Source organism: Mobula birostris, chromosome 3 (assembly GCF_030028105.1).
Source record: "Mobula birostris isolate sMobBir1 chromosome 3, sMobBir1.hap1, whole genome shotgun sequence".
Lineage (NCBI taxonomy): Eukaryota > Metazoa > Chordata > Chondrichthyes > Myliobatiformes > Myliobatidae > Mobula > Mobula birostris.
The window spans coordinates 19289331-19316706 of NC_092372.1; the positions used below are offsets into that span (position 1 = coordinate 19289331).

The window sequence follows — 27376 nt, forward strand, 5'->3', positions numbered from 1 at the left end:
ACTGTGAGAAAGACCATCAATGCCTGCAGCGGGATCTAGACAACCTGAAAAAAAACGGGCTGAAAAATGGCAGGTGGAATTTAATGCAGATAAATGTAAGGTGTGGCACTTTGGGCGGACAAACAAGGATAGGACAAACACAGTCAACAATAGTGTACTGAGGAGTTGTGATAGAACAGATGGATCTAAGAATACAGATCCAAAATTCCTGGAAAGTGGCATCACAGGTAGATAGGGTTGTACAGAGAGCCAATAAATTGGCCATTATATATCAGACCATTGAGTACAGGAGTTGGGATGTTATTTTGAAGCCACACAAGATGTTGTGGAGGCCAAATATGGAGTGTTATGTGCAGTTTTGATCATCCACCTACAGGAAGGATACCAATAAGATTGAAAGAGCACAGAGAAAATCTACAGGGATGCTGGTAGGACTTGAGGAACTGAGCTATAGAGACAGATTGAATAAAATATTCACTCTAAATTTTTTTTTTTTTTTTTAAAACAGCTGCACAGATCATTGTTCCGAGCAGAAATTTTTAAAAATTATTATAAACAGCCTGAAAACTGCGCGGCACTTTAATAAGCGGTGGTGTTCAGCGGGCCGGCAGTTTATTAACAATGAGTTACTGACTTCCTTTTTGTACTTACTATTACAATTTGAAACAGTGTTGCAACTTGAAACCCCGACAATGTAAATACATTGAAGCTCTAAAATGTTTCAAAATAAAGGTTGTGGTACATATATTATTAAAAATATGGCTATATTCATTACCATCATTAATTGCAAGGCACTGCACAACTACATTAACAGATTTCAAAATTGTGTTAGCACAATTTCAAAATTATACTATCATATAAAAGAAAATTCCAGCTTTGCGACAACAAAAGCTATGTACATGGGAGCATTTCAGTTACTGTGCAGTCCTGCACCTGCACAGCTTGGAGGGAATAGTGGTTGAATAGGTTACAACTTTATTCCCTGGATCCTAGGAGAATGATGGGAAATTTGATAGAAGTATATAAAATTATGAGAGGTATAGAGGCTGCAGATGCAAGCAGACTTTTTCCACTAAGGTTTAGTGAGACTAGATCTACAGGTCAGAGGTTAAAGGCAAAAGCTGAAATATTTTAGGGGAACCCAAGGGGGAACTTTTTCCATTCAGAGGATGGTGAGAGTGTGGAACAAGCTGTGAGAGGAAGTGGTGGATGTAGGTTTGATTGCAACAATTAAGAGAAGTTTGGATAATTACATGTTTCGGGGGGAGGGTATGAAGGGCTATGGTCCAGGTAGTTTGAGGGGACGAGGCAGAATGACAGTTTGTCATGGACTAGATGGGCCAAGGGCCTGTTTCTTTGTTGTAACTATGACTCCACGATCATAAAGTGAAACGTCAAGGATGGGTTGACTTATTTTCCCTCTCAACCCCATTCTCCTAACTTCTCCCCATAGCCTTTTGATGTCCACACTAATCAAGAACCTACCAACACCCAATGACTTGGCCTCCACAACCATCTGTGGCAATGAATTTCACAGATTCACTGCCCTCTGGCTAAATAAATTCCTCCTCATCTCTGTTCCAAAGAGATGTCCTCCTATTCTGAGGCTGTGCCCTCCAGTCCTAGACTCCACCAAGTCTAGCAGGCTGAGGACAAAATAGTAATTAACCAGACTGGATTTATCCTACTTTCTTTTTTTCGGGACATTCCTGGAAGAACTTCCAGACTGTTTGTTAGAAGCCATTGAAGTGCATTGGCATGGATAGTTCTGGAGCATAAATCTCCAGTATTTTAAAGATGTCATTGCAGTAGGATAACAGTAACAAATGTAGTTATGCTACTTTTGCCAACTATTTTGTGGCCAATTCTTATCATAGAAAAATGCAATTCGTGTAATTAGATTATTATTGTATATACTGACAAAGTTAAAGCAAGATTTTCTTAAATAACTGTTACAATCAAAAAGAGGATACACTCACCCAGCTTGGCAAAACTCCCCATGTTGGCATCCGCTGGCAGAGGTCACGTAAGATGCGAATAATAATTACACAGGATTGCAAACCATTGGCTCTAGCCTGGAGCAGAAACAAAAATCTGAAATCACATGGACGTCAGTAAGTCTCAAGGCTAGAGACTAAGTAATGGGGGAAAACACTGCTGTTTTGAAACAAAAGCTTGTAAAGATGATGGATTTAAAGAAAACATATCCAGCACTTTACTCATGAGCCTTCTGTTCACAGCAGAATTCTTCTGTGGAAGAAATGGGGGTCAAAGTACACAGCAGATACAGGAAGAAGCTGGCCTAGCTCATCTTCCTGGCCTCTTGAGAACTTCCTCTCCCCCACGTTCTTCCTCTATGACATTTTTAAAAGAATACAAGTTTTATCCATGGAAAGTACATTATTGCACATGTTAAAAGGAAAATATAAATCACGGAACACAGAGTAGGCTGCCTTTTCTTACTGCACGTTTGCCACGCTGCAAAGTCGCAGTAAGCTTGAGCAACTTCTGTCTCCCGCTCTCCAACATAAACTTTAAATCTTACAAATTATAAATGAAGCAGGTGAAGAAAGCTGAGCAAAAAAGCATTACAGATACCCTTTTAAAAGCTAGTTAAACTGCAGCCTTATGGAACAATTACAACACAATACTGATGTGCAAACATTACAAAAAGCGACACAAGGATGCCTCATGCTACAGGCAATGACCAGAAAAAAAATAGTCAAAGCTGAATTTAAAGTTTTAAACAATGGGGGGGAAAAAAATAGTATTTTTCCTGGTCACTTTCCTAGGCAAAGGCACGATCAATGTAGGCAGCCTTGGGAATATTAGGTTTACTAATGTAACAGCTCATTTTCATGGAAAAGTCAAACTCAATCATCTCTCATAAGGCTACAAGTAAGTAAGTAAAATGATGTTCCGAACCTGGAACCACTTAGCGTGGCGGAGAGCAGCCAGAGCGTCAAGGCATTTTTGCCTGTCCAAGACGTCCGGTGGGTCTTTCACCATAACCGAGGTTACATCTAAAATGGATCGAATTGGCAAAGTGCAGTGAGGAATGGGTGTTTGACCAGGTAGGCATGACATTTCAGAAACATAGCCATACTGCCACACATTCTACTAAAAATTTACAATACACGAGGGAATTATCAATATAACCTTTTGAAATATCCAATAACTTCCAATTAAACGTTTCACTGTACTTGAGCTTTTGACATCTCAAGTAGCATGATGAATAATGACACATTCACGAATGTCCTGGTATATACAAAAAGAATGATACTGCTCAGAATATTAGTTTTCCCTAAAAATACACGGAGGACTAGTAGCCACACTTCACCAGCCAATTCAGAACATGTAATAGAAGGGCCTCCAGAAATCCATGTATAGAATTAACAATAAAAGAATCTTATATACCAGAGTTGGTCAATTGATAAGGTGTATAGTTTAGCTAGTTCACTGTATTTCATGTTCATGACTTTGTTGGGAATGACTTTAAGGTAAGCTACAGAAATGTTCTGGCGAAACTGGGCTATTGTTCATTGCCATGTTACAAAGTGGTATTTGGCAAACTATTTGCCTTAATGAGTTATTTAAAAGTATCCAATAACTACAGAATGCACAAAACAGAAAAAAAGGTTAACCCTTGCAACACGTTTACACTATTTTTTTTTAAAAAATCACTGAAATTACTCCAAAAAAATTGCATTTGAAAAGTGAAAAATAAAATCTGTTTAATCTTTAAGGATTTAATGAAAAGTCATGGACTGATAATATCAACAGTTGCTTGAGTGGTACTTGAGTAGTTTGAGCATTTCCAACATTTATTTAAAAAGTACAGTCAATACCATGGATTATGCAGACACTTTCTTGTATGGAATGTTGTGTAAATACTAATAAAGTAAGAGAACTACCAAGCCAACATTTAAGTTTTCAGGCCAATTATCTTTAGGACTTGTGGTCCCAGATTCAAAAATATTTATTTTGCAGCTTTGCTACAAATGTGAGAAAAGTACTAAATTCTAATTAGTGTACCTAGAGACAGCAAGATCAGTAAGTTTGCTTGGCTTTTAAGCAATTTGGATAGGAAACACGTTCATCATATTTAGATGTTTTCCTAAAAACACACTACTCTCCAAATTAATAATGTCAATCTTTGGCTGTTAGATTTAGCTTTTATAAGCTTTCATTACAGAAAGGAAACGCATGGTATTAAAGTCACTAATAGACAAATAATTTAAACAAAAAAGTCACTGGACATTGAATTAAGGAAAATCTGCACTAATAATTACAGATGAAGGGTCACTGACAAATGTATGAATCGTTTCCCTCTAATGCTGCCTGACCTGCAGATTATTTTTTATATTTTGGATTTGCGGCATTTTTCTTTTATCGGTAATTATGGACCCTTCAAGCTTGGAAGCTATTATGCTAGCTTGAAATGAACTTGGCCCTTGTGATACATGTGTACTTACTCTGTTTTTGAGGGCAAACCTGTTATGTTCAAATCAGTTCATTGCCATTTTCTTCGGCAAGAAGAATTGTATTCTCAATTATAGACATTACAATCAAGTATTCGACCAGAGCAAAGGACTTATGATTACTGGACCAGTAAAAACAAATGAATTTTTGTGGCCCTGCTAAAGATTCATAGAAAATATTTACTTTTATGTCAGCGGCATTAAACCAGGTCAAAGAAAGCAAGAAAGGAAATGGAATTCTGCAAGAAATACTTAAGAGATAGACCGATACCACATATCTGGCAGCATGCAATATCCTGGCATGACATACCAGGAATTTGATTGTAAACAAAATAACCCTAAAACTAAATTTGGATGCTTTTATTTGGCAAGTATATAATGGGTTGAAATTGAATTCTTAAATTACAGCCTCAATTAAATGTAATTTTCCAGAAGGCAGCATCATGAAAGCCATTTACAAACAGAAATATCTGATATCAACATTAAGTGGCATTGTTCGATCTCTGGATACATTTTATATGTAAGCAAGGCTGGAGTGGCCCCAGTCCATCCAACAACTGTGTGGCAGGTGTGGCTAAGCTCTTACAAAAACCTTGGTCAAAAATCCTTCCGATGACGTGTCAGCAGCCCCTGAGAGGATTCCACTCTTGCTGTTGATGCTAGAAGGCTTTGGACTGAATCCATGAGCTATGGATAGATAAAAACAACCATCTTGCAGGAAATCTACATCCCAACACAAGTTATTGCAGAGTCAACAGGAGCAGAACACGCAGACTCAGTAAACGGGTGCAATCTAACAAAGATTTTTTCATTATACCCCGTCCCTCATCCATCAGAGATTCCTCTCACAAAGCCTTCATTAGTAGTTTAGTAACTCCACCAAGAGATTCCAAGAACCCAAATGAAATCCATAATTTTAAATCACCAGGGCTCTAAAATTCAATTAAAAAAAAGAATTCTGTGCTGCTCCTGAAGCAGAAGTTCTAAAAAAAATGATACCAATAATTTGCCTAGAAGTTCATAGTCAAATAATGTAGACGTGGATGTCAAGATTTTAAAGGTCTTTACTCCAAATTAATATTTAATGTACTACATCCACTCTTATTAAAGTTTCTGCATAAAAGGAAAAAATCTGTTTGAAAGTTTATTGAATGTAACTCAAAAACAATAGGGCGAACAAAGACAATTAACCAATTATCCAGATCCTAATTTCAATTCTATCAGATAATAAATTTTAGACATCTCAAAATTTTGAAAGGACAAAATTGAATTTAAGAGCCCTGTTCTGCCATAAGCATTTCCTTGAAGATAAATAATGTGTAAAAATATAAAGACCAGCATACTTATAAATTACAGTACAAAAATATTCTTAAGAATACAGGTTCAACTTGTACTCAGAGGAGCTATACGTTGAATACCAAGGGACCACAGAATAGCAAGTTCTACAACACTTTCCTTTGCTACCATATAGGTGACCACATTCTACAGACACTACCATGCTTTGAACATCGTTTTCTTTCAAATCACTTATGAATGGAAAAGTGTCATAGAGTAACTCTTAGGGCCCATTGGCATATGATAGCAGAAAGTTAACGAAAGAGAAAAGTAGACAGGTAAAGAATCTTAGACTTCCAACCTCCAACTCCCATGTTCTCCTCTCTAATGACCGGTGATGTAAGTGTGATGGTGACTTGCATTTTTGGTTCCATGTTTGATGTAATGAATATGGCCGAGTCAGGAACGGAGCACTTCACTTCATATTTCTCAGGAGTGGTCACCTATCATCATTTTTTCAAATAAAAGCAATGTTACACAAACAAACAGGGAACCATCAAAACAAAAACAGAAGATTGCTAGAAAATACAACCACCACATTTAAAGTAAATGTTAGGTAACGTTCTCTTTACAGATGCCAAGGGATTTTGCATCCCAGGAATTTCTGTTCCTTATTTATAGCATTTGAAATGTTTTATTTTAAAAATGTCCCTTATTTTAAAAAACATTTAAAAAGTGAATAACTTATGTTGGCGTAACACATTCTAAATAGAGTTGAAAATTAGCCTTCAGAATATCTCAGCTGCAAGAGATATTAGCCTCAGTTACATTTTAAAAACGAGCCTGTACAGAGCTATATTGTTCTTTAGCCCACAACGATGTGCCGATCTCTTAACCTACTCTAATTTCAATCTAACTCTTCTCTCCCACATAGCCCTTTTTATTTCCTCCACATGCCCAAGGATCTGTTAATGTCTCTAAAGTATCTGCCTCCACCACCACCATATTCCATACACTTAGCACTCTGTAAAAGTAACTACCTCTGACTTCCAGCTTTCCTTCTATCACTTTAAAAGTATGCCCTTTTGTATTACCCACTGCTACCCCAAGAGAAAAAACACTAGCTATCAGCCTGTTTGTGCCCCTTATCATCTTCAACAACACTATCAAGTCACCTCTCATTCTCTTTTGCTCCAAAAAGACCTAGCCCATTCAACTTAACTTCAAAAGACATGCTCTGTAATCTAGGCAGCACCCTGGTAAATCTTCCACATAATTCCTATAACGAGATGACCAGACTGAACACAATGTTTTAAGTGTGGTCTAACCAGAGTTTCAATAGAGCTGCAATTCTATTAAACTTCCTTGTGGTTCTTAAACTCAATTCTGCAACTCATAAAGGCCAACACACAATACACTTTCTTAAGCACCCTGTCAACTTTGTGAGATCTATGATGTGGACCCCAAAATTCCTCTGTTCCTCCACACTACTAAGAATTCTGCCATTAATCTAATCCACCTTCAGCCTACTCAAGTGTATTGAACTCCATCTGCCGCTTCCCAGTTCATCGCTGCATCCTATCAATGTACTGTTGTAAGCTACGACCTTGTAACCAACAATCTTCTACACTGTACACAATGCCACCAACCTGCGTGTCATCTGCAAATTTATTAACCCACCCACCCACTTTCTCATCCAAGTTATTTATAAAATCACAGAGTAGTGATCCCAGGATACATTCCTGCCCCTTGCACCAATTCTTCAGCCACATAGTTATCTGTCATATCACCCTTTTTACCCTCACTGGCACATGGCAAAAGCAACAAACCAGATTACTACCCTCAAGGTCCTGCTTTTTAGCTACGTTCCCAGCTCCCTATATTCCCTCTCCAGGACCTCATCCTTTTCCCTAGCTATATTGCTGGCACCAATATTTAAGCAAGAGGTCTGGCTGCCACCCTCTCCCTTCAGAACACTGTGAACTCGACCTTATACTGCTCAACATTCCTACTTGTAGGATGAAGTTGATTGCCAAAAGCAAAAAGGAACATTAAAGCAGTATGAAAAGTTACAACAGGAATTCTGCAGATGCTGGAAATTCAAGCAACACACATAAAAGTTGCTGGTGAACGCAGCAGGCCAGGCAGCATCTCTAAGAAGAGGTGCAGTCTTCCTAGAGATGCTGCCTGGCCTGCTGCGTTCACCAGCAACTTTTATGTGAAAAGTTACAATGAAGTTTTTTAAAAAAGCAATAGAAAATCAGATTTGTGTTGTAGGACTAAAAGTACCATACCGCAAGCTGTTTTGGCAGGTTATCTGCAATGCGATTCAGCAGTGCTCCAGTCGGTTTTTCAGCACAGAGCAGCACAAGGTCCACATTTTTGTCCCCACGTAACAGCAACCCTTTAGCAAGTACACCAACTCGCATAACACCCTTCAAAGCTCTCTGGTTATCATCTCTTCTGTAGCAAGTGGGGTAGCAGAGAGAAAAGAAAGAAGTAACTTCTTTAATGTGACTTATCAATTAGCAAGAGTTAATTATCAACTGGCAGTAAATACAATTGACTCCTTCCACCTAGTTGCTTCGCAAAGTGCCCCTGTAGCAATTAGTTCTCAATTCTTTCAATCAAAGGCTTCTAATAAAAAAAACAATGTAGGTTTTAAGATGAAACCACAATCCTCATTCCTCATGTTTTCCAGTTGTTTTATGAATCACTTAATTACAAATCAGGGACAGATTTTCAGCAAACATTAATATGCTTATAAACCTTTCTCAAGCTTCCAGCTGGGTAGAGGTATCGAATATAATCGATGTTCTGCCATCTTCTTCAAGGACCCCCTGGTCATAGACTGCCTGACTATAGAAAACATCTCCACACTTTATCTAGGCCTTTAGATAAAATATATTCTATGTAAATAATTTTAACATCACAAAATTTATCACAGAACTGCACATATCAGAAACTGCAAGCATTAAATACCATACCTATCTTTGACGACATCTTTCTTATCTTCCTCTTTGTTCTTTGGTTTATCTTGCTCTGTTATGTAGTCAGACACAAGTTTAAGAGCACGTTCAGTATGTGAAACTATCTTCTGGACGGCCTGCAACTCCTCTTCAGTTGGGTAGATAGCAGCATGTTTTGTCATAACGTAGCGATCATCTGATGAATCTGGACGCCTAGGAGGCTAAGTAAAGGTATATAATTGACACCAAAATTATGCGTGTCCTCTGCAAATTATAATATAATAAAGCTGAAAGGAGCGTTGCCTGCAGCAAGATTTTATTTGCTGCGAATTATTCCTTCTGAAGTATGCAAATGACAACTTTTATCCAAACCAATCTTACTCTTATAACTATTGTACAAAAGGAAAAGCCAAATCTGCAAATCTTTCATCAGTTACAAATTGCAAGATATAGTTGCAGGGATTAAATTTTCTTTCTATTCTGAGGCTGTGCCTTCTGGTCCTAGGCGTCTCCATTTATTAAAATAGGAGAAGGTCAGAAGTATTTTTTCTTCTCAGACTTGTTTATCAAAGGAATATTAAATTATTAAAAAACAATATACCACTGGCCCCTGGGGCTGCATCATTCCGGGTCGAACACCAAGGAGGCCTGGTGGATATCCATCAGCCATTCTGCGGCGGTCATCCCAGTAATGGTGCTCTTCTTCCATCCTCCTCCAGTAAATGTCCTCCTCATACCGCCTGAATAACACAGAAAGCAGGCACATTTGTCACCCATTTCAAAGGTCCAACTGACGTTCAGTATTTCTGACCTCAGCTGATCGAAATATCTAAAATAAACTAATTTCACTTCAGGATCTCCTTTTTTTTAAAAAAAAATGCAATAAAAAGACCATACATGTAATAGGAGAGCTTTTAAAAGTAATTTAAAGTAATTTTTAAGGTGATTGGAGGAACGTCTGTGGGTGGGGGGGGGGGGTGTCAGAGGAAAGTTCTTTTAAAAACACAGTTGTGGGTGCCTGGGACCCATGGCAGTAGGGTGGTTAGTAAGATGCTATTACAACTTGTGGGGTTCTGGAGTTCAGAATTCAATTCCACAGTCCTCTGTAAGGAGTATCTTTCTGTACACCCTCCCCATGGAATGCATGAGGGTTAATCGGGTTTGTTGGGGGCTGCTGGGCTGAACTCCGCGCTGTATCTTTAAAATAAAATTAAATATATAAATGGAACCTGCCACCAGGGATGTTAGTAGAGGCAGATACATTAGGAACATTAAAGAGACTCTTAGATGTATTGATGGTAGAAAAATGGACGGCTATGCAGGAAGTAAATGATAAGACTGATCTTAGAGTAGGTCAAAAAGGTCAGCACGATATCATGGACCGAACAGCATGTACTGTTCTATGTTTATTCACGACTTTGGATGAAAACTGAGCGTTTACTGAAAAAGTAACTAAGAATCAGCATCCTGGCCAGTCTGGGGATGCACAACAGATCCAGAATATCATTATCAAACCAGGAGTAGTTTTTAGCAAAATCTAGCAAGTTGATGAATATTTCCAAAGTTGTTTTTTTTTAAAAAATAATACATTCATTCATTTTGCAGATATGCTTCTTCATGTGTGAAAGAGAAAAAAGGGGCAAAGGGATAGACAGAAAATAACAAAGGAAAAAGCTAAAATTGCAGGTGTGGGGGAATACATAAAAATTCCTCAGAACTTTGACATACAAAGACCAGGATTCGGGGTTATGGATAAGTATCTTAAAATAAAGACGACTTTTTTGATTACCTCATTTCCATTCTCCAGCGTTCTTCTTCCTCCCGCCGCCTCCAGTATTCTTCCTTCTGCATTTGTTTTCTCATTTTTTCTTCTTGAATTTTTCTTGCTCTAATACTTGGCTTTACTTCTACTTGCAATTCAGGATTTACTTTTTTCTTGTTTGAGAAAAGGATAAATATTTCAGACTCTGTGAGATATCTTGTCAGTTAATCATTTAATCACTGCAAAGCTTACCTTATACTGCAGCCTGTGTCTTCTTCCTTTTAAATGCATTTCCTTTGCATTTGGGTCATTAAAACTACACTCACATAACTTACAATGAAAGCGAATCACTTTTCCTTCATCATTTCGAACCTTACAAGAGAAGAAAAAAGTTAAAAATTAATTCATGAGAAAAATTATGGATTTTTCCTGATAAGCTATAATGTAGTTAAAGGAAAGTCCAAGTTTCTGCTCACTACAGCACATCGTGTCTAAATACACCAGCAGTATTTGGATGACCAGGGTACAATCCATACTAAGAAAGCAATTTCTAGGCACATAAGAATATTCTGATATTTACTGGTGTTCTAATAGTTTCAAAATATAGCTGATATTGGAAAGGAAATCCGAGAAATAAAACTCAAAAGTAAAAATAATGACCTACAAAGCCGCTGATCAATATTTGTTTTTGGCTGGCAATGGATGAAGCGATAACCTGCATCTTAAATGTCTGCAACTCAAATCCAAATATTTTGACACAGGCATAGGATTTGATTCAATAAATTACATTTATTGCCGACAATAAGCTAAAAACCAATTACTCTCCTAGCGAAAGAACTTTTTTTTTTTAAAGTTTATCTATGCATCATAGTAAAGGGAGAATGTAAAGAAATAGTACAAAATGTTTAAAGACAGTGGGAAATGGAATCCCATTAAATATACAGAGAATCACAAGGTTCATTTAAAACCCAAGAACAGGACTGAGGACAGTACCTTCTTAATATATTCAGAGATAGAAATTTTGTCTTCATGGTATTAAAATAAATGACCTTTTTTCATTTTTGAAATACAAAAACCAAATAAACTAAGATCAATATCTTCAGCAAATGGTCAGATCTCTGTCCAGTTCGGTTCTTAGGAAACATCACTATGGGCTCATCTTCCAATTTCAAAACTAACAGAGTTTACAATTTATACTTTTGGTTTGGAAATTCAAATTATACATTTGGTTTGGAAATTCAATCAGATAAGCTGGTTTCTGAAAACTCTGAAAATAAGCTGGGTCACATTTGGAGTCCTTTCTAAAAATAAGAAACTATATCCTTTCACAAAGTCCTGAAGAATCTCATCCAACGATTCAGGAATACCCAGTGCCATCAAATTTCTCAACAACCGAGGAACAAATAAGGATCTACTGCTTTCCCGGTGTATATGAATAAACTCTTCTCCACATTTCAATGACAAATTCTTCATCAGGGATGATGCCTAGGGTTGTCAAATTCAGTGGTATTTATATCCCCCGTCATCCGTCCCTCCTGATTGGTTAGTCCTCATCCAATCAGGTTTTCATGTTTACAATTGAATTCTAGTTCTTACTTAGAGTGAGACTTTCATCTATGTTAAAATTCTTTTCCTCTAGTTTTATCTCAATGGCTTCCTTCGCCAAGCAGTCTCAAACCCATTGGCACTGCATAGTAGTTTTGTGCCAAAGTCAATCCTATGACTTTGAGAATACAATGATCTGCTACAACCAATTTCTCGGGTAGCCCAAATGGATAACACCTCTTATGTTCCTTGATGCAGGTTTCCACCATGCCCATATACACTGCTCCGCATTCACAAGAAATCCTGTATACGCCAACCAACCTGAGTCCCAGGTCCTCTTTGACCCATATAAGCTGGGACTTGAGCTTCCTTACAAAACCCAGAGAGTCTCCATGAGGAAATAAGATTACACACGACGTTCCTACAGAATGGCTGCAAGGCGAAGAAAATCAATTGTGCCATTAAATGAGCTGACAGAAAAACCAGGAAACCACCTAACCCGTCTCTACCGCCTGTCTTCCCTACATTTCCATCGTTTCTGGAAGGATCACACCAGGATTCTGAAGAAATGCCAGATTAATACCATCCACAAATCCATAAGGAAGTTCAAATCACACTTATACTGGTCAAAGATAACCTGGGACTCGAGACAACTGGTGTTTACAGGATTCCCTGTGAATGTAGAGCAGTGTGCATTAGCCAGACGGGACACAAGGTGGGAACCCACATCATAGAGTATAGATGTTGTTATCAGTTTGGATTGCTCGAAGAAATCAGCAGTAGCATAACACTGGATTCACAGTAGCCATAGGATCGACTTTGACAGCACAAAACTATTCTGCCGTGCCAACGGTTTTTGGGACTGCCTGGTAAAGGAAGCCATTGAAATAAAACTAGAGAAAAAGAACTTTAACAAAGACGAAGGTCTCACTCCAAGTAAGAACTAGAATTCAATTGTAAACAAGGTGGGACAGCAGAAACCTAGTTGGTTGAGAACTAACCAATCAGGAGGGACAGACAACGGGGGTATATACACCACCAGATTAGACTAGCCTAGGCACCATCCCTGAAGGCAGGAGAGTATGGTATTGAAATGCCAGTTAAAATCAATACCTGTACCCATCTGGAAGCCCAAGAAGAGTTGATTCATCCCAGGAGCATTACCTCATTATTCTGTTTTTTTTTTTTGGACTATTTATTTTTGTAATTTAGAACATAGAATAGTACAGCACAGTACAGGCCCTTCAGCCCACAATGTTGTGCCAACCCTCAAACCCTGCCTCCCATATAAGCCCCCATCTTAGGTTCCTCCATATACCTGTCTAGTAGTCTCTTAAACTTCACTAGTGTATCTGCCTCCATCACTGACTCAGGCAGTGCATTCCACACACCAACCACTCTCTGAGTAAAAAACCTTCCTCTAATATCCCCCTTGAACTTCCCACCCCTTACCTTAAAGCCATGTCCTCTTGTATTGAGCAGTGGTGCCCTTGGGGAAGAGGCGCTGGTTATCCACTCTATCTATTCCTCTTATTATCTTGTACACCTCTATCATGTCTCCTCTCATCCTCCTTCTCTCTAAAGAATAAAGCCCTAGCTCCCTTAATCTCTGATCATAATGCATACTTTCTAAACCAGGCGGCATCCTGGTAAATCTCCTCTGTACCCTTTCCACTGCTTCCACATCCTTCCTATAGTGAGGTGACCAGAACTGGACACAGTACTCCAAGTGTGGCCTAACCAGAGTTTTATACAGCTGCATCATTACATCGCGACTCTTAAACTCTATCCCTCGACTTATGAAAGCTAACACCCCATAAGCTTTCTTAACTGTACTGTCTTTTGCACTGTACTGTTGCTGCAAGAAAACAAAATTCACATCACACAAATCAGTGATAATAAATCTGATTCTGATACCACCACCACTCCTGGCCAGATGTGTTAAAAAATTTTATTGCAATGCAGCTCCACAGTAACCACATATCCTCCAATTTCTATTTAAAAAGGAAAATTAAGAGAACACAAGGCTAAGAAAACTGAAAGTGGCAGAAATGTGTCATGAGGGTCTGAAAACAATGATTGGTTAATCTTAGTTAGAAATGAATGGAAGGTAGAAATCAGGAATAACTCCTTATCTTTTCAAACTACCAAACACTCAGTAATATCCATCCAAATAAGGACTTGTATTTAAGATGTATTCAAAATTGGCACACCTTCAAATGTAGTGGTTGGCCAAGTGTCAGCTTAGAAAATGTGCTCAAGCCCAGTACCCAGATATGAACCCAACATTAAAGGGCATGTACCAGCTGCATCACATAATGAACATAGGTCTACAGTAGGAATTTTGACAGTAATTAACAGGCTACAGATTGCAGGGACTAGAGTGAAAACATACATTTGATGTCCATACTTCCACACAAAAGACAAGCTGTGCAGCAAATGAACAAATTCAATATTCTGACCTTACTAAAGATTAACTTTTCAATATGTTTATTAAAACTTATTTAATATCTATTCAGCAAATAAGCTAATTATACAAATATAAATGCAAAATAAGCTTTCAATAGATATTCCCTCGATATTTCAATATGGAAATACATGGAAGAGTTTCATTTTTCTGCATAAAATTTATAGGATCCTGATTTGCCCTCCTCTTATGAAAAGCATCTGTTACTCTTTTAATTATAAAAAGTGCCTTAGTAATTAATAGGGAACCAACATCATTCATAGGCAGATCACTGTAAAATTACCTCTTCCACGTAATCATGACCAACAGGCTGAACATCACTCTGCAATGCAGCAAGTGCATTTATTGGCTCCACCACTGCCTCTGATTTGGTCTCTTGAACAGGTGGTGTTGCCAACTTTACTTCAGGAGTTTTGGCTTCTTCAATTATAGTTCCTGTAGTCTGCAACTTGTTACCACCTAGAGAACAATTCAATACTTCAACCAGTCAAGAATTTTTTTCTCTCTTACAACTTTGTTTTAAAAACACAAACAGTAGCTAATTTCTGCATTTACATTGCACCTGGGGTTCAGTTGAATGCATGACATTTTTAATCAAATTTAACAGCTGTCAACATCAATGCCACAACCAGGATTTCATTTTAAATTTTATCCACATGAAGTCAAGGTTAGGGCATTTAGAACATCACTTAGTTTCTATATTTACTGTTTGGCAACCATATTTTTGTCGTGACAATTATTATTCCAGTTCTTCCCTCCAGTTTTCAATCTCAAATATGGCAAATAGGGTAGTCAGATACTCTTCAATTACCACCTCTGGGTGGTACTCAACAAGTTAGCAAATAGGAACTGTAGTTGCAGCAGAGCCAGCTTGTTGACTGAAAGTGAGATGTGCAAGCAACTTAATAAATTTGAGTACTTGCCTACAAAAGTAATCTTCGGAGTTGGTGCTTTTTTTGCAGTAAGCACCTTATTAGCAACATTATTCACAGATACAGCAGCGACTGGATTAGTCTTTACAACAGTGGAAACAGTGGGAGTTGCAGTGGCCGCACCACTGCTGGATCCTGCGGGTGGACTTGGAGTAACTGGCTTGACAGAGGTCCCAGCTGTAGTTGTAGTTGTTGTCTGGCTGCCCATGCTGGGCTCCGTTGATGGGATGGGCTTGCCAAGCTTTGTGTGCAACTTGACTACCTACATGGTACAAAAGTTAAAAAATGGAGATTAATTTGACATTAAAACAAGTTTGCTAACAGCTGTAGGAATTTTTAAATGAATTAAACTACAAAAAACTTTTTTTAAAATTGGTTTATAAACGCAAATAAAAAATCACAGTTAATAGCACAACACGTCTGTTAGGACAAGAGGGCACAGCGTAGAGGAGCACCCTTTCAAAACAGAGATGCGGAGAAATTTCTTTAGCCAAAGGGTGGTGAGTTTGTGGAATTTGTTGCCATATGCAGCTGTGGAGGCCAGGTCATTGGGTGTATTTAACGCAGAGATTGATAGGCTCTTGATTGAACACGGCATCAAAGGTTACGGGGAGAAGGCCGGGAACTGGGGTTGAGGATAGAAAAAAAAAGGTTCAGCCATGATTGAATGGTGGAGTAGACTGGATGGGCCAGATGGTCTAATTAGCCCACTTTTAAAAATGGGATACATTTCAAAACTCCTTTTCTCTTGGCGCATATATATATATATATATACACAAACACACACACACACACACACACACACACACACACACACGATAATATATTTATTTATTTACTTATTGTGCTGGCACGTGGACAAGTGATTAAGGCGTTCGTCTAGTGATTTGAAGGTCACTAGGTCGAGCTTCGGCTGAGGCAGCATGTGTGTCCTTGAGCAAAGCACTTAACCACACAGTGCTCTGCAACGACACCAGTGCCAAACTGTATGGGTCCTAATGCTCTTCCCTTGGACAACATTGGTGTCGTGGAGAGGGGAGACTTGCAGCATGGGCAACTGCTGGTCTTTCATACAACCTTGCCCAGGCCTATGCCCTGGAAACCTTCCAAGGCACAAATCCATGGTCTCATGAGACTAACAGATGCCTATAATTTCTAGAAGATAGCAAAGGAACTGCTTAGAAGAATTTTTCAGATGTGGTGTAACAGAGGAGTGAAGTGAACCTGTGGAATTCATTGCCATAGACAGCTTTGGAAGCCTAATCATTAAGTATACTTAAAACAGAGGTTGATAGGTTCTTGATTAATCTGGCAACAAAGGTTACAGGGAGAAGGCAGGAGAATGGGGTTAAGAGGGATAATAAATCAGCCATGGTGGAATGGCAGAGCAGACACGATGGGCTGAATGGCATAATTCTGCTCCCAAGTCTTATGGCCTTCTGAATTCAATCAAATACTAAACCACATGTACACTACTTAAACCAGAGGTGCAAGTGTTTAAAAGGTAGCTCTTGCAAGTTACTGGTATTTCACTTAAAAGGACCCAAAAAAAGAGGTACTTTTTCCCCAAGTTGTTAGGGAAAAATTAATTGGCTAATAGACAGCACCCAATAAAAAGTTAGGGTCAAGCAAAATTGCTAGTGTTACGGTGGAGAGCTGAGGCTTTGGCTCAATAGACATTGGTGCAAGAGGAAGAGTTAGTGGCTCAGATATGGTGAAAAAGAACAGGCAAGGTTTACTTTTGCTCTTAATCCTTGACTCAGTGTAGGCAGGATGGCAGTTAGGGCAGTGGACTGCTCCTCCTGAAAGATGTGGTAAGGCAGGGAACATCAGTCTCCCTGATGACTACATCTGCGGGAATTACACCCAGGTGCAGCTCCTGACTGACCTGGTCAAGGTTCTGGATATACTGAGGATTATCTGGGAAACTGAAGGCTTCGAAGATGAGACTTATACTGAGGTGATCATACCCAACCCAAAGCAGGAGGGGGCGAAGAGAGAATGACCATCAGGGCACAGCAGTAGCACAGCCTGGTTAGTAGCATTGTGATCAGTTCTGACCCTCAGCAGAGATGGGAAAAGACATACCAATCAATAGCGATAGGAAACTTGGTATTTCATAGTCATATTTTATTCATCCCGGGGGTAATTAGTTTTCGTTACAGTTGCACCATAAATAATAAATAGTAATAAAACCATAAACAGTTAAATAGTAATATGTAAATTATGCTAGGAAATAAGTCCAGGACCAGCCTATTGGCTCAGGGTGTCTGACCCTCCAAGGGAGGAGTTGTAAAGTTTGATGGCCACAGGCAGGAATGACTTCCTATGACGCTCTGTGTTGCATCTCAGTGGAATGAGTCTCTGGTTGAATGTACTCCTGTGCCCAACCAGTACATTATGTAGTGGATGGGAGACATTGTCCAAGGTGGCATGCAATTTGGACAGCATCCTCTTTTCAGACACCACTGTCAGAGAGTCCAGTTCCATCCCCACAACATCACTGGCCTTACGAATGAGTTTGTTGATTCTGTTGGTGTCTGCTACCCTCAGCCTGCCGCCCCAGCACACAACAGCAAACATGATAGCACTGGCCACCACAGACTCGTAGAACATCCTCAGCATCGTCCGGCAGATGTTAAGGGAAATGTTAAGACAGATGTCTCCTCAGGAAATAGAGACGGCTATTTAGGGAGCTAGACAGGAGATTCAATGGCCACAGAAGAGATGCCAGGATGGGTCGTTGCCTCTCAAATGCTAGGGAAAAGTATGTCTCCGAGCTAATGGAAATTCTCCGGGGGTGGGGAGGTTAAGGGAACGAACAAACAGCCAGAATGATTGTACACATCGGTACAAATTTATATAGGAAGAAAAAGATGAGGTTCTGCAAAATGAGTACGTATAAGAAGTTAATAAAAAAATTAGTATGCTGGACCAAGGGGAGTGATCTCCAATCCAAGGTGCTAGCTAGTGAGTCCACAAATAGAACAATGGGTCAGAGATGGTGCAGGAGGCAGGGATTCAGGTTCTGACAATGACCTACAAAGGTTGGTTTGGGAGATGGCAGAGGTCTGGCAAGTAAATTTCAACATAGATACATGCATGGTGATGCATTTTGACCCAGGTAGTTGTACATTTAATGGTAGGGCACTGACAAGTGTTATGGGACAAAGAACGCTGGAAGCACAAGTTTACTGAAAGCCATTCATTATCCAAAGAATCAGAATCAGGTTTATTATCACTGGCATATAACGTGAAATTTGTTAACTTAGCAGCAGCAGTTCAATGCAATCCATAATCTAGCAGAGGAAAAAAATAAATAAAAAAAATAAAAATAATAATAAACAAATCAATTATGTATACTGAATAATTTTAAAATGCACAAAAACAGAAATACTGTATATTTAAAAAAAAGTGAGGTAGCGTCCAAAGTTTCAATGACCATTTAGGAATCAGATGGTAGAGGGGAAGAAGCTATTCCTGAATCACTGGGTGTGTGCCTTCAGGCTTCTGTACCTCCTTCCTGATGGTAACAGTGAGAAAAGTGCATGCCCTGGGTGCTGGAGGTCCTTACTAATGGACACTGCCTTTCTGAGATACTTTGCCCCGAAGATGTCCTGGGTACTTTGTAGGCTAATACCCAAGACAGAGCTGACTAGATTTACAACCTTCTGCAGCTTCTTTTGGCCCTGTGCAGTAGCCCCCCCACCCCCCCATACCCGACAGTGATGCAGCCTGTCAGAATGCTCTCCACAGTATAACTACAGAAGTTTTTTAGTGCATTTGTTGACAAGCCAAATATCTTCATACTCCTAATGAACTGTAGCCGCTGTTTTGCCTTCTTTATAACTACCTTGATATGTTGGGACCAGTTAGATCCTCAGAGATCTTGACACCCAGGAACTTAGCTGCTCACCCTCTCCACTTCTGACCCCTCTATGAGGATTGGTTTGTGTTCCTTCATCTTACCCTTCTTGAAGTCCAGAATCAGCTCTTTCATCTTACTGATGTTGAGTGCCAGGTTGTTGCTGCAGCACCACTCCACTAGTTGGCATATCTCACTCCTGTACACCCTCTTGTCACCACCTGAGATTCTACCAACAATGGTAGAGCCTTGCATGCAAATCCATTCTCAATTTACGAATGCAGTGGGCCAAATGGAATTACAACTATTACACAAATTTGTTTTGCCCATTAAACATTTCACAGAAATGTTATCAAAATTTGACAAAGAAGCTATTAGGGAAGGTAATCAAAATTTAGTCAGAATGAAGTTTTATAAACTTTAAAGGAAGAAGTAGCCAGAAATGGTCAAATAGGAAATTTCAAAGGCAGATCTGGCAACGGAAATTGCCAATGGCAGAATGATATTGTGAAAATTCAAGCCACTGCTGCAAAGACCCAAGATATTTTTGCTTAGCCACTGACCTGAATATTTGTACAAAGGCTCACTGAAGACCTCTCAAATAAGAATACTAAGTTTGAATTTGTCTCAGGTGGCTACCAGGGAAATGAATAAATGATGTACAAGAGTCTAGATGTGAAGTGTACATTCAAGGATTGTAGACCTGAAAGAGGTTACTGAGATAGCAAGCATTAATGTCACTTCAGGATCAGAAACAATGAATTTTAAATTTGTCTCTTATTTAACAAATAGTCAGCATTGTTCACTGAACAGAAGGCAGAAAAATAATGCCTGATGAAAGTTCAAACAGGGGCTTGAATATCCTGGATAAGCTTAAGTTCAAAACTGGAATGATGGGAAACATACACATGAACAGTCAGGTCAAGCCAAGAAAAACAATGAAAGACAGAAATCAAGCAGTGTTATGCAGAAAGGAATAACTAGGTTTGGTGTTAGCACACACGTGGTCAGAACTTCATCTTTGGGTCAAGTAAGAATGCAACACCTGACCCAAATTCAGACAACTATTAGGGAGGAAATGGAAACTTGTTGGGGAGCAAAGGGAATACAATTAAGACATTGGAACAGAATTAGGCCATTTGACCCATCGAGTTTACTCCGCCATTCCATCATGGCTGATTTATTGTCCCTCTCAACCCATCCCCCGCTTTCTCCCTGTAACCTTTGACACCCTTATTAATCAAGAACCTGTCATCCTCTGCTTTAAATATACCCAATAACCTGGCCTCCACCGTCAGCTGTGGCTTTGAATTCCACAGATTTACCACCCTCTGGCTAAAGAAATTCCTCCTCATTTCTGTTCTAAAGGGACATCCTTCTATTCTGAGGCTCTGCCCTCTGATCCCAGGCTCTCCCACTATAGAAACCATCTTTGCCATATCCACTATATCTTGTCCTTTCTTTCAATATTTTTATTAGTTTCTACATAAGAGAATACAAAGTACAAGAAAGTATATATAAAGGTCAAAAAAAAATACAACTACCAATTACATTATATCTATTCGTAATAACAATCTCATTACCCCGTATTCATGTAGGTTAGTCAGTTATATTGAAATATACTAATTACAATATTATTACAAAAAAAAATCTAACCCCTACCAAGACCGAAGCTGTTTATTAAGGAGAGAAAAAAGGTAAAATACCTTCTCGTATAATAAAAATTAATAATAATCAACATCTAAATTTAAACAATGAATTGAGGGTTTTGAAAGTTTTGAAAATAATTCAGAAAGGGTCCCCACAACGTTTGAAAGTCTTGACAAGATTCAGAAATTGATCAACGAATCTTCTCTAAATCTAAGCATGATATAACATCACATAGCCATTGAGCATGAGTAGGAGGAGAAACATCTTTCCATTTAAACAAAAGCACCCTCCTAGCTATAAGAGAGTTAAAGCCTAAAATATATAAATCTGATGTCTTCAACTTGATATCTTGTCCTGCAACAATACTGAATAGAGACATCAAAGGACTAGGCTTAAAATTGACTTTGAAAAGTAAAGACAAAGTTTGAAAAACTTCCTTCCAATATTTTTCAGGACATGGACAAGTTCAAAACATATGAATTAATGAAGCTTCTCCATTATTGCATCTGTCACAGTAGGGAGATATATCCAAATAAAAACGAGATAGCTTTAGTCATATGGACTCTATGTACCACTTTAAATTGTATGAAGGAATGGCGAGCACATAGCGATGACGTATTAACCAGTTTAAAAATTTCCTTCCAAGTTTCTTAGATATTGTTGTAAGTCTTGTTCCCAGAGATTCTTAATTATGTCTAAAGGAACATTCCTCATCTCCAGTAACATACCATAAATATTAGATATTGAACCATTATAAAAAGGTGTCAAATTAAAAATTACCTCTAGTAAGTTCTTATCTGAGCTTATAGGAAATGTGCATAATTGAGATCTTAGAAAGCCTCTAATTTGTAGATATCTAAAAAAAGTGAGTTTTGGGTAGGCTATATTTAGCTGACAATTGCTCAAATGAAAAAAGATTTCCTCCAAAAAAAAAACAGATCCCAAAAACATTTAATACCCAACCTGTCCCATTCTTTAAAAACTATATCAGTCATGGAGGGTTTAAAAAACAAAATTTGAATAAATGGAACTAGAAAGGGAAAATCTCAATAAACCAAAATGTTTTCTAAATTGTATCCAGATCCTATTTTTACCATACCTATAGTATGTTTACCTATTAAATTATCAGTTAGTTTACTGACAAATAAAGAAAGTGAGGATCCAAGAAGAGAAATAATAGAAAACTGAATAACAGAATTAAGCTTCTAAAGAAACCCATACCAGACAATCTACACCATTAATATAATATAGCCAAAATGCAAGATATCCTATATTAAGTGCCCAGTAATAAAACCTAAAATTAGGTAAGGATAAACCTCCAAACTTTTTAGGTTTTTGAAGATGAACTTTATTTAAACAAGGACATTTATTTTTCCATATATAGGATAAAACAGATTCAAGAGAGTCAAAAAAGGATTTAGGAATAAAAATGGGCAAAGCCTGAAAAAGATATTTAAATTTAAGTAGAATATTCATTTTAATAGAATTAATTCGTCCAATCAACGATATTGAAGGAGGTGACCAATTTAGTATCTTTTTTTTACATGGTTCGATAAAGTAAGCAAGTTTTCCTTAAAAGAGGTATTTGTAATTCTTAGTGATTGTTACACCCTAATAAGTAAATTGATTCCTTACAATTTTAAAAGGAAGATTAGTATTAATTGATACCAAATTATTTAAAGGAAGTAATTCACTCTTATGTAGGTTCAATTTATATCCTGAAAACTGGCTAAAACGGGAGAGTAAAGAAAGTACACAAGGTAACAAAATCTCAACATTAGAGATAAAAAGCAATATATCATCAGTGTAAAGCGAGATTTTGTGGGGTGATACCTCTCCTTGAAATACCACGGATATCATTAGATTCTCGAAAAGCAATAGCAAGGGGTTCTAAAGCTAAATCAAAAAGCAAAGGACTCAACGGACAGCCTTGTCTAGTTCCACAGTGAAATTTAAATGCTTTGGAATTTTGAAAATTAGTAAGAACTTGAGCAGAAGGAGATAAATAATTTAATCCATTGAATAAAATCTGGTCCAAAATTAAATTTTTCTAAGGTTTTAAATAAATAATTCCATTCAACCCAATCAAAGGCCTTCTCAGCATCTAAGGATATCACACATTCCGATATCTCCTGAGAAGGGGAGTAAATAACATTTAATACATGGCATATGTTAAAAAGGGAATGTACGTTTTTAATAAATCCAGTCTGATCATCAGAAATAATAGAAGGCAAAATATTTTCAACCTTATAAGCCAGAACTTTGGAAAGAATTTTAGTATCTGCATTAAGCAATGAAATTGGCCTATATGAAGAGCATTCAGTTGGATCCTTGTTCTTTTTTAGGATAAGTGAAATAGAAGCTTTATAAAAAGATTGAGGCAAACTATCCAATTTGAAAGAATCTAAAAATACTAAGTGTAACTGCTATGTAATTAGTGAAGAAAAAGCCTTATAAAATTCTCCAGAAAATCCATCTGGACTCAAATCTTGCCCTTTCAATATGTTTGAATTAAAGCTCCTCTCCCATTCTTCTAAACCCCAGTGAGAACAGGCCGAGAGCTATTAAGCACTCAAATGGTAACCCCTTCACTCCTGGGATCATTCTCATAAACCTCCTCTGGACCCTCTCCAATGCTGCATCTTCCAAACATTAATTCGAGAAAATCAGTACAAGATGTCAGTTAACCATTCTGGGCATTGCCAGTGCATATACGGAAATTTACTCACTTTTTTTTTAATTAAAGGTTCTTGGTTATACAGGTGCAAACTATTTACCTTCTGATGCTTTGCTCCACGAATATGAGCTGCATATGCATCAGCCCCAGTGCAGGAGACGTCACAGAGTTCACACCGCAGCTGATTTTGAATGCTTCGAGCAGTCCCAGTATTGCTGCTTTGATTAGTAGCCTTCAGAGCAGCTTCCTTTTTCTTGTGTTTTTGTCCTTCTAAATGTTCTCTATAAGTCTGAGGAAGAAGAAAGTTTTGATTTTCCACCTGAATGGTAAGCAATGAATAACTTTCCCAATTTAAGGCTAGTGAAAATAAACCATTATTTGTTGTGCTCAAAAGGGGAACAGATGTACAAAAGAGGGAAAATGTCAGGTTATTCTGGGTCTTTACTGATTTAAAACAAATGACAATTCCATAAACTTGCCTCATTTTTCTAAACCAAATATTTATCCAATTTCACTTCTTCAATAAAATGATGTCCACTTCAACTACTCAGTAACACTACTCTATGCTCTGGTAATTGGCACACTATTTCCAAATAACCAAAAGAAACAGCCAGTCCTTTCCAGTTCCAATCTTTCCTTTCCAAATCTCTTCATCTGTCAGAAATATTGGGGCACCACAATAGCGCAGCAGTTAGAGTGACACTATTATAGTTTGGGGCATCAGAGTCAATTCTGATGCTGCCTCTAAGGAGCTTGTACGTTTAGAGCAGTTCCAGTATTGCTGCTTTGATCCATGAAGAGTTGTATATGGTGACAGATATGTACTTTGACAGTAAATTTACTTTGAACTTTAATGTTGGCATTGGAAGCATGGCGACAGTTGCAGGCTACCCCCAGCACATCCTTGATGCAAACGGTGCATTTTAATGCATGTCTCAAAGTACATGTGACAGATAAAGTTCATCTTTATCACACTATACTCAACTGCAGTCCCTAAGATAGCGCTAGTGAACCACGATCTGCAGGCTACGTACAATACTGGTGGTGGGGCAGGTAGTGTTGAGGAAACAGGTAGGCTGCAGAAGGATTTAGATTATGAGAACGGGCAAGACTGATAAATGAAATACAAAGTTGAAAAATGCATGGTCATGCACTTTGGTAGTAGAAATAAATGGGCAGACTATTTTCTAAATGGGAAGAAAAATCTGAGATGCAAAGGGACTTGGGAGTCCTTGTGCAGAACACCCTAAAGGTTAACTTGCAGGTTGAGTCGGTGGTGAGGAAGGCAAATGCAATGTCAGCATTTATTTCAAGGGGTCTAGAATACAAGAGCAGGGATGTGAAGCTGAGGTTTTATAAGGCACTAGTGAGGCCTCGCCTCGAGTATTGTGAACAGTTTTGGACTCTTCATCCAAGAAAAGGTGTGCTGGCATTGGAGAGGGTTCAGAGGTTCACAAAGTTAATTCCAGGAATGAAAGGGTTATCATACAAGGAATGTTTGATAGCTCTGGGTCTGTACTCGCTGGAATTTAGAAGGGTGGGGGGGGGGGATCTCATTGAAACCTTTCCAATGTTGAAAGGCCTAGACAAAGTAGATGAGGAAAGGATGTTTCCCATGGTGGGGTAGTCTAGGACAAGAGGGCACAGCCTCAGCGTAGAGTAGCGTCCATTTAAAACAGATGCGGAGAAATTTCTTTAGCCAAAGGGTGGTGAATTTGCAGAATTTATTACCACAGGCAGCTGTGGAGACCAGGTCGTTGGGTATATTTAAAGCAGAGCTTGGTAGGTTCTTGATTGCACATGGCATCAAAGATTACAGGGATAAGACTAGGGAGCAGGGCTGAAGAGGGGCAAAAAGGATCAGCCATGATTGAATGGCAGAGCAAACTCGATGGACCAAATGGCCTAATTCACTCCCATGTCTTATGGTTTTCTAAATATACCTCCTGAATTACTCCCACTATAGCATGTAATTTCCCTCTGCATAATGTACTTTTAAATCAACTTAATGATCTACAGGTTTCACAATCTTCTGGAGATCTCACTGGTCTTGACTCTCAAACAATCAGTACAGCACCTTTAAGCAGACCAAAGTTCATCGCCATGGCTGGAAGCAAGACAGGTGGGGGGGAGGGGGGAACCAAACCAGGCTGAAACAGAGACATGTGACACCCTCTACCCAGCATCTTGTTAGCAAATGTGCAGTCACTGGAGACCAAAATTGAGGACCTGAGGGCAAGATTGCTGCGTCAAAGGGAAAGGAGAGACTGTAGTGTTCTATTTAAAAACGCAAACACGAAGAAATCTGCAGATGCTGGAATTTCAAGCAACACACATAAAAGCTACTGGTGAACTGTACCTCTTCCTAGAGATGCTGCCTGGCCTGCTGCGTTCACCAGTAATTTTTATGTGTGCTGCTTGTAGTGTTCTATGTTTAACCAAGACATGACTTGCTCCTAGCATGCCAGATATGGCGATCAGACCCAAAGGGTAAACTACTAGTGGTGTTCCGATGTCACAGTCTGTTAAACTTGTGTTTCCCCAACCCTGGATGCATAACGATCAAATGCTGTCTGTTCTCATCTGTGATCCTCACCAGAGTTTACACCAGTAGGCAACTACAATCAAGCACTCGAGATATGCCATCACCTAACAAGAAAAAGTCCATCCCAATGCATTTCAAATCATAGTATGGGACTTCAACCAGGCTTGTTTGAAAAAATTCCCTGTCCAGATCCATCAACACCTATAGCACAGGAGCTCCCAACACAGTAAACCACAGTTATACTAAAATAAGGAATGCCTACTGCACCATGCCAGAACACATTTCAAGAAATCTGATCAATTGGCTGTCCTTCTACCTGCATACAGACAGAGGCTAAAGAGCATAGCTCCTGAGATGAGAACAACAAAAAAAGTAGTCGTAGGAGACAGGGCAGCAGCTCGAGACTGCTTCAAGTTAATAGACTGGGTCGTGTTCAAGGACTTATCTGTGGATCTGAACAAATATACCATGATTGTCACAGTGGTAAACATGTCTGTCCCCACAAATCATTCAGTCTTCCCCAACTAAAAGCCATGGAAGAACCATGAGATCTGCAACCTGCTGCGGGCCAGATAGATCAGAGGCATTCAAGTCTGACAACCAAGAAAGTTGCAGGAGCCCAAGTACGATCTCCCAAAAGCCACCTCACAGGTAAACTGGCGATTCCAGACTAGATTTGAATCAATGAAGGATGCTCGATTGTTGTGGCAGGACTTGAATACTATCACTTCTTAAAAAGTAAAATCAGGCGCCATAGATGACAACAGGGCTTTGCATCCAGATAAGCCCTATGCCTTCTATTCTTGCTTTGACTCTCAAAACATGGAGGAACCATCACAAACTCCCAGAGTCCCCAATGATCCTGTGATTTCAGTCTTGAGGCTGACGTACAAGCATCCTTCAGGAGGGTGAACTCATGAAAGCATCCGGCGCAGACTAGGTACCTGGCCAAGTACTAAAGAGCTGTGCTGATCATCGGCTCTTCACTCAACTGGATCATCTTGACTGCAAAGATGCATACATCAGGATGCTCTTTATCGACTACAGCTCGACATTCAATACTATCACCCCTCAAAGGTGGAGAGGGTCAGCAACTTTAAGTTCCTCAGTGTTATCACTTCACAGGACATATCGTGGGCCTAGCACATAAGTGCAATTATGAAAAAGTACAGCAGCACCTCTACTTCCTTAGGATTTTGCAAAGGTTC

At 38.8% G+C, this 27376-nt stretch overlaps 1 protein-coding gene across 4 annotated transcripts in view; it reads right to left on the reverse strand.

Annotated features, from left to right (window-relative positions):
- Positions 1–27376, reverse strand: part of zfr (zinc finger RNA binding protein) — a 69205-nt gene that overhangs the window by 14375 nt on the left and 27454 nt on the right. The window contains exons 8-18 of one of the 4 annotated variants that reach the window (XM_072252303.1): positions 23724–23912; positions 15423–15693; positions 14783–14958; positions 10740–10859; positions 10515–10660; positions 9327–9465; positions 8744–8946; positions 8051–8216; positions 6118–6259; positions 2926–3023; positions 1980–2075 (exon numbers count right to left, since the gene is read on the reverse strand). In XM_072252303.1, coding sequence (XP_072108404.1) covers positions 1980–2075; positions 2926–3023; positions 6118–6259; positions 8051–8216; positions 8744–8946; positions 9327–9465; positions 10515–10660; positions 10740–10859; positions 14783–14958; positions 15423–15693; positions 23724–23912 — 1746 coding nt within the window. The other 3 variants (XM_072252302.1, XM_072252305.1, XM_072252304.1) reach the window with 3 other exon arrangements.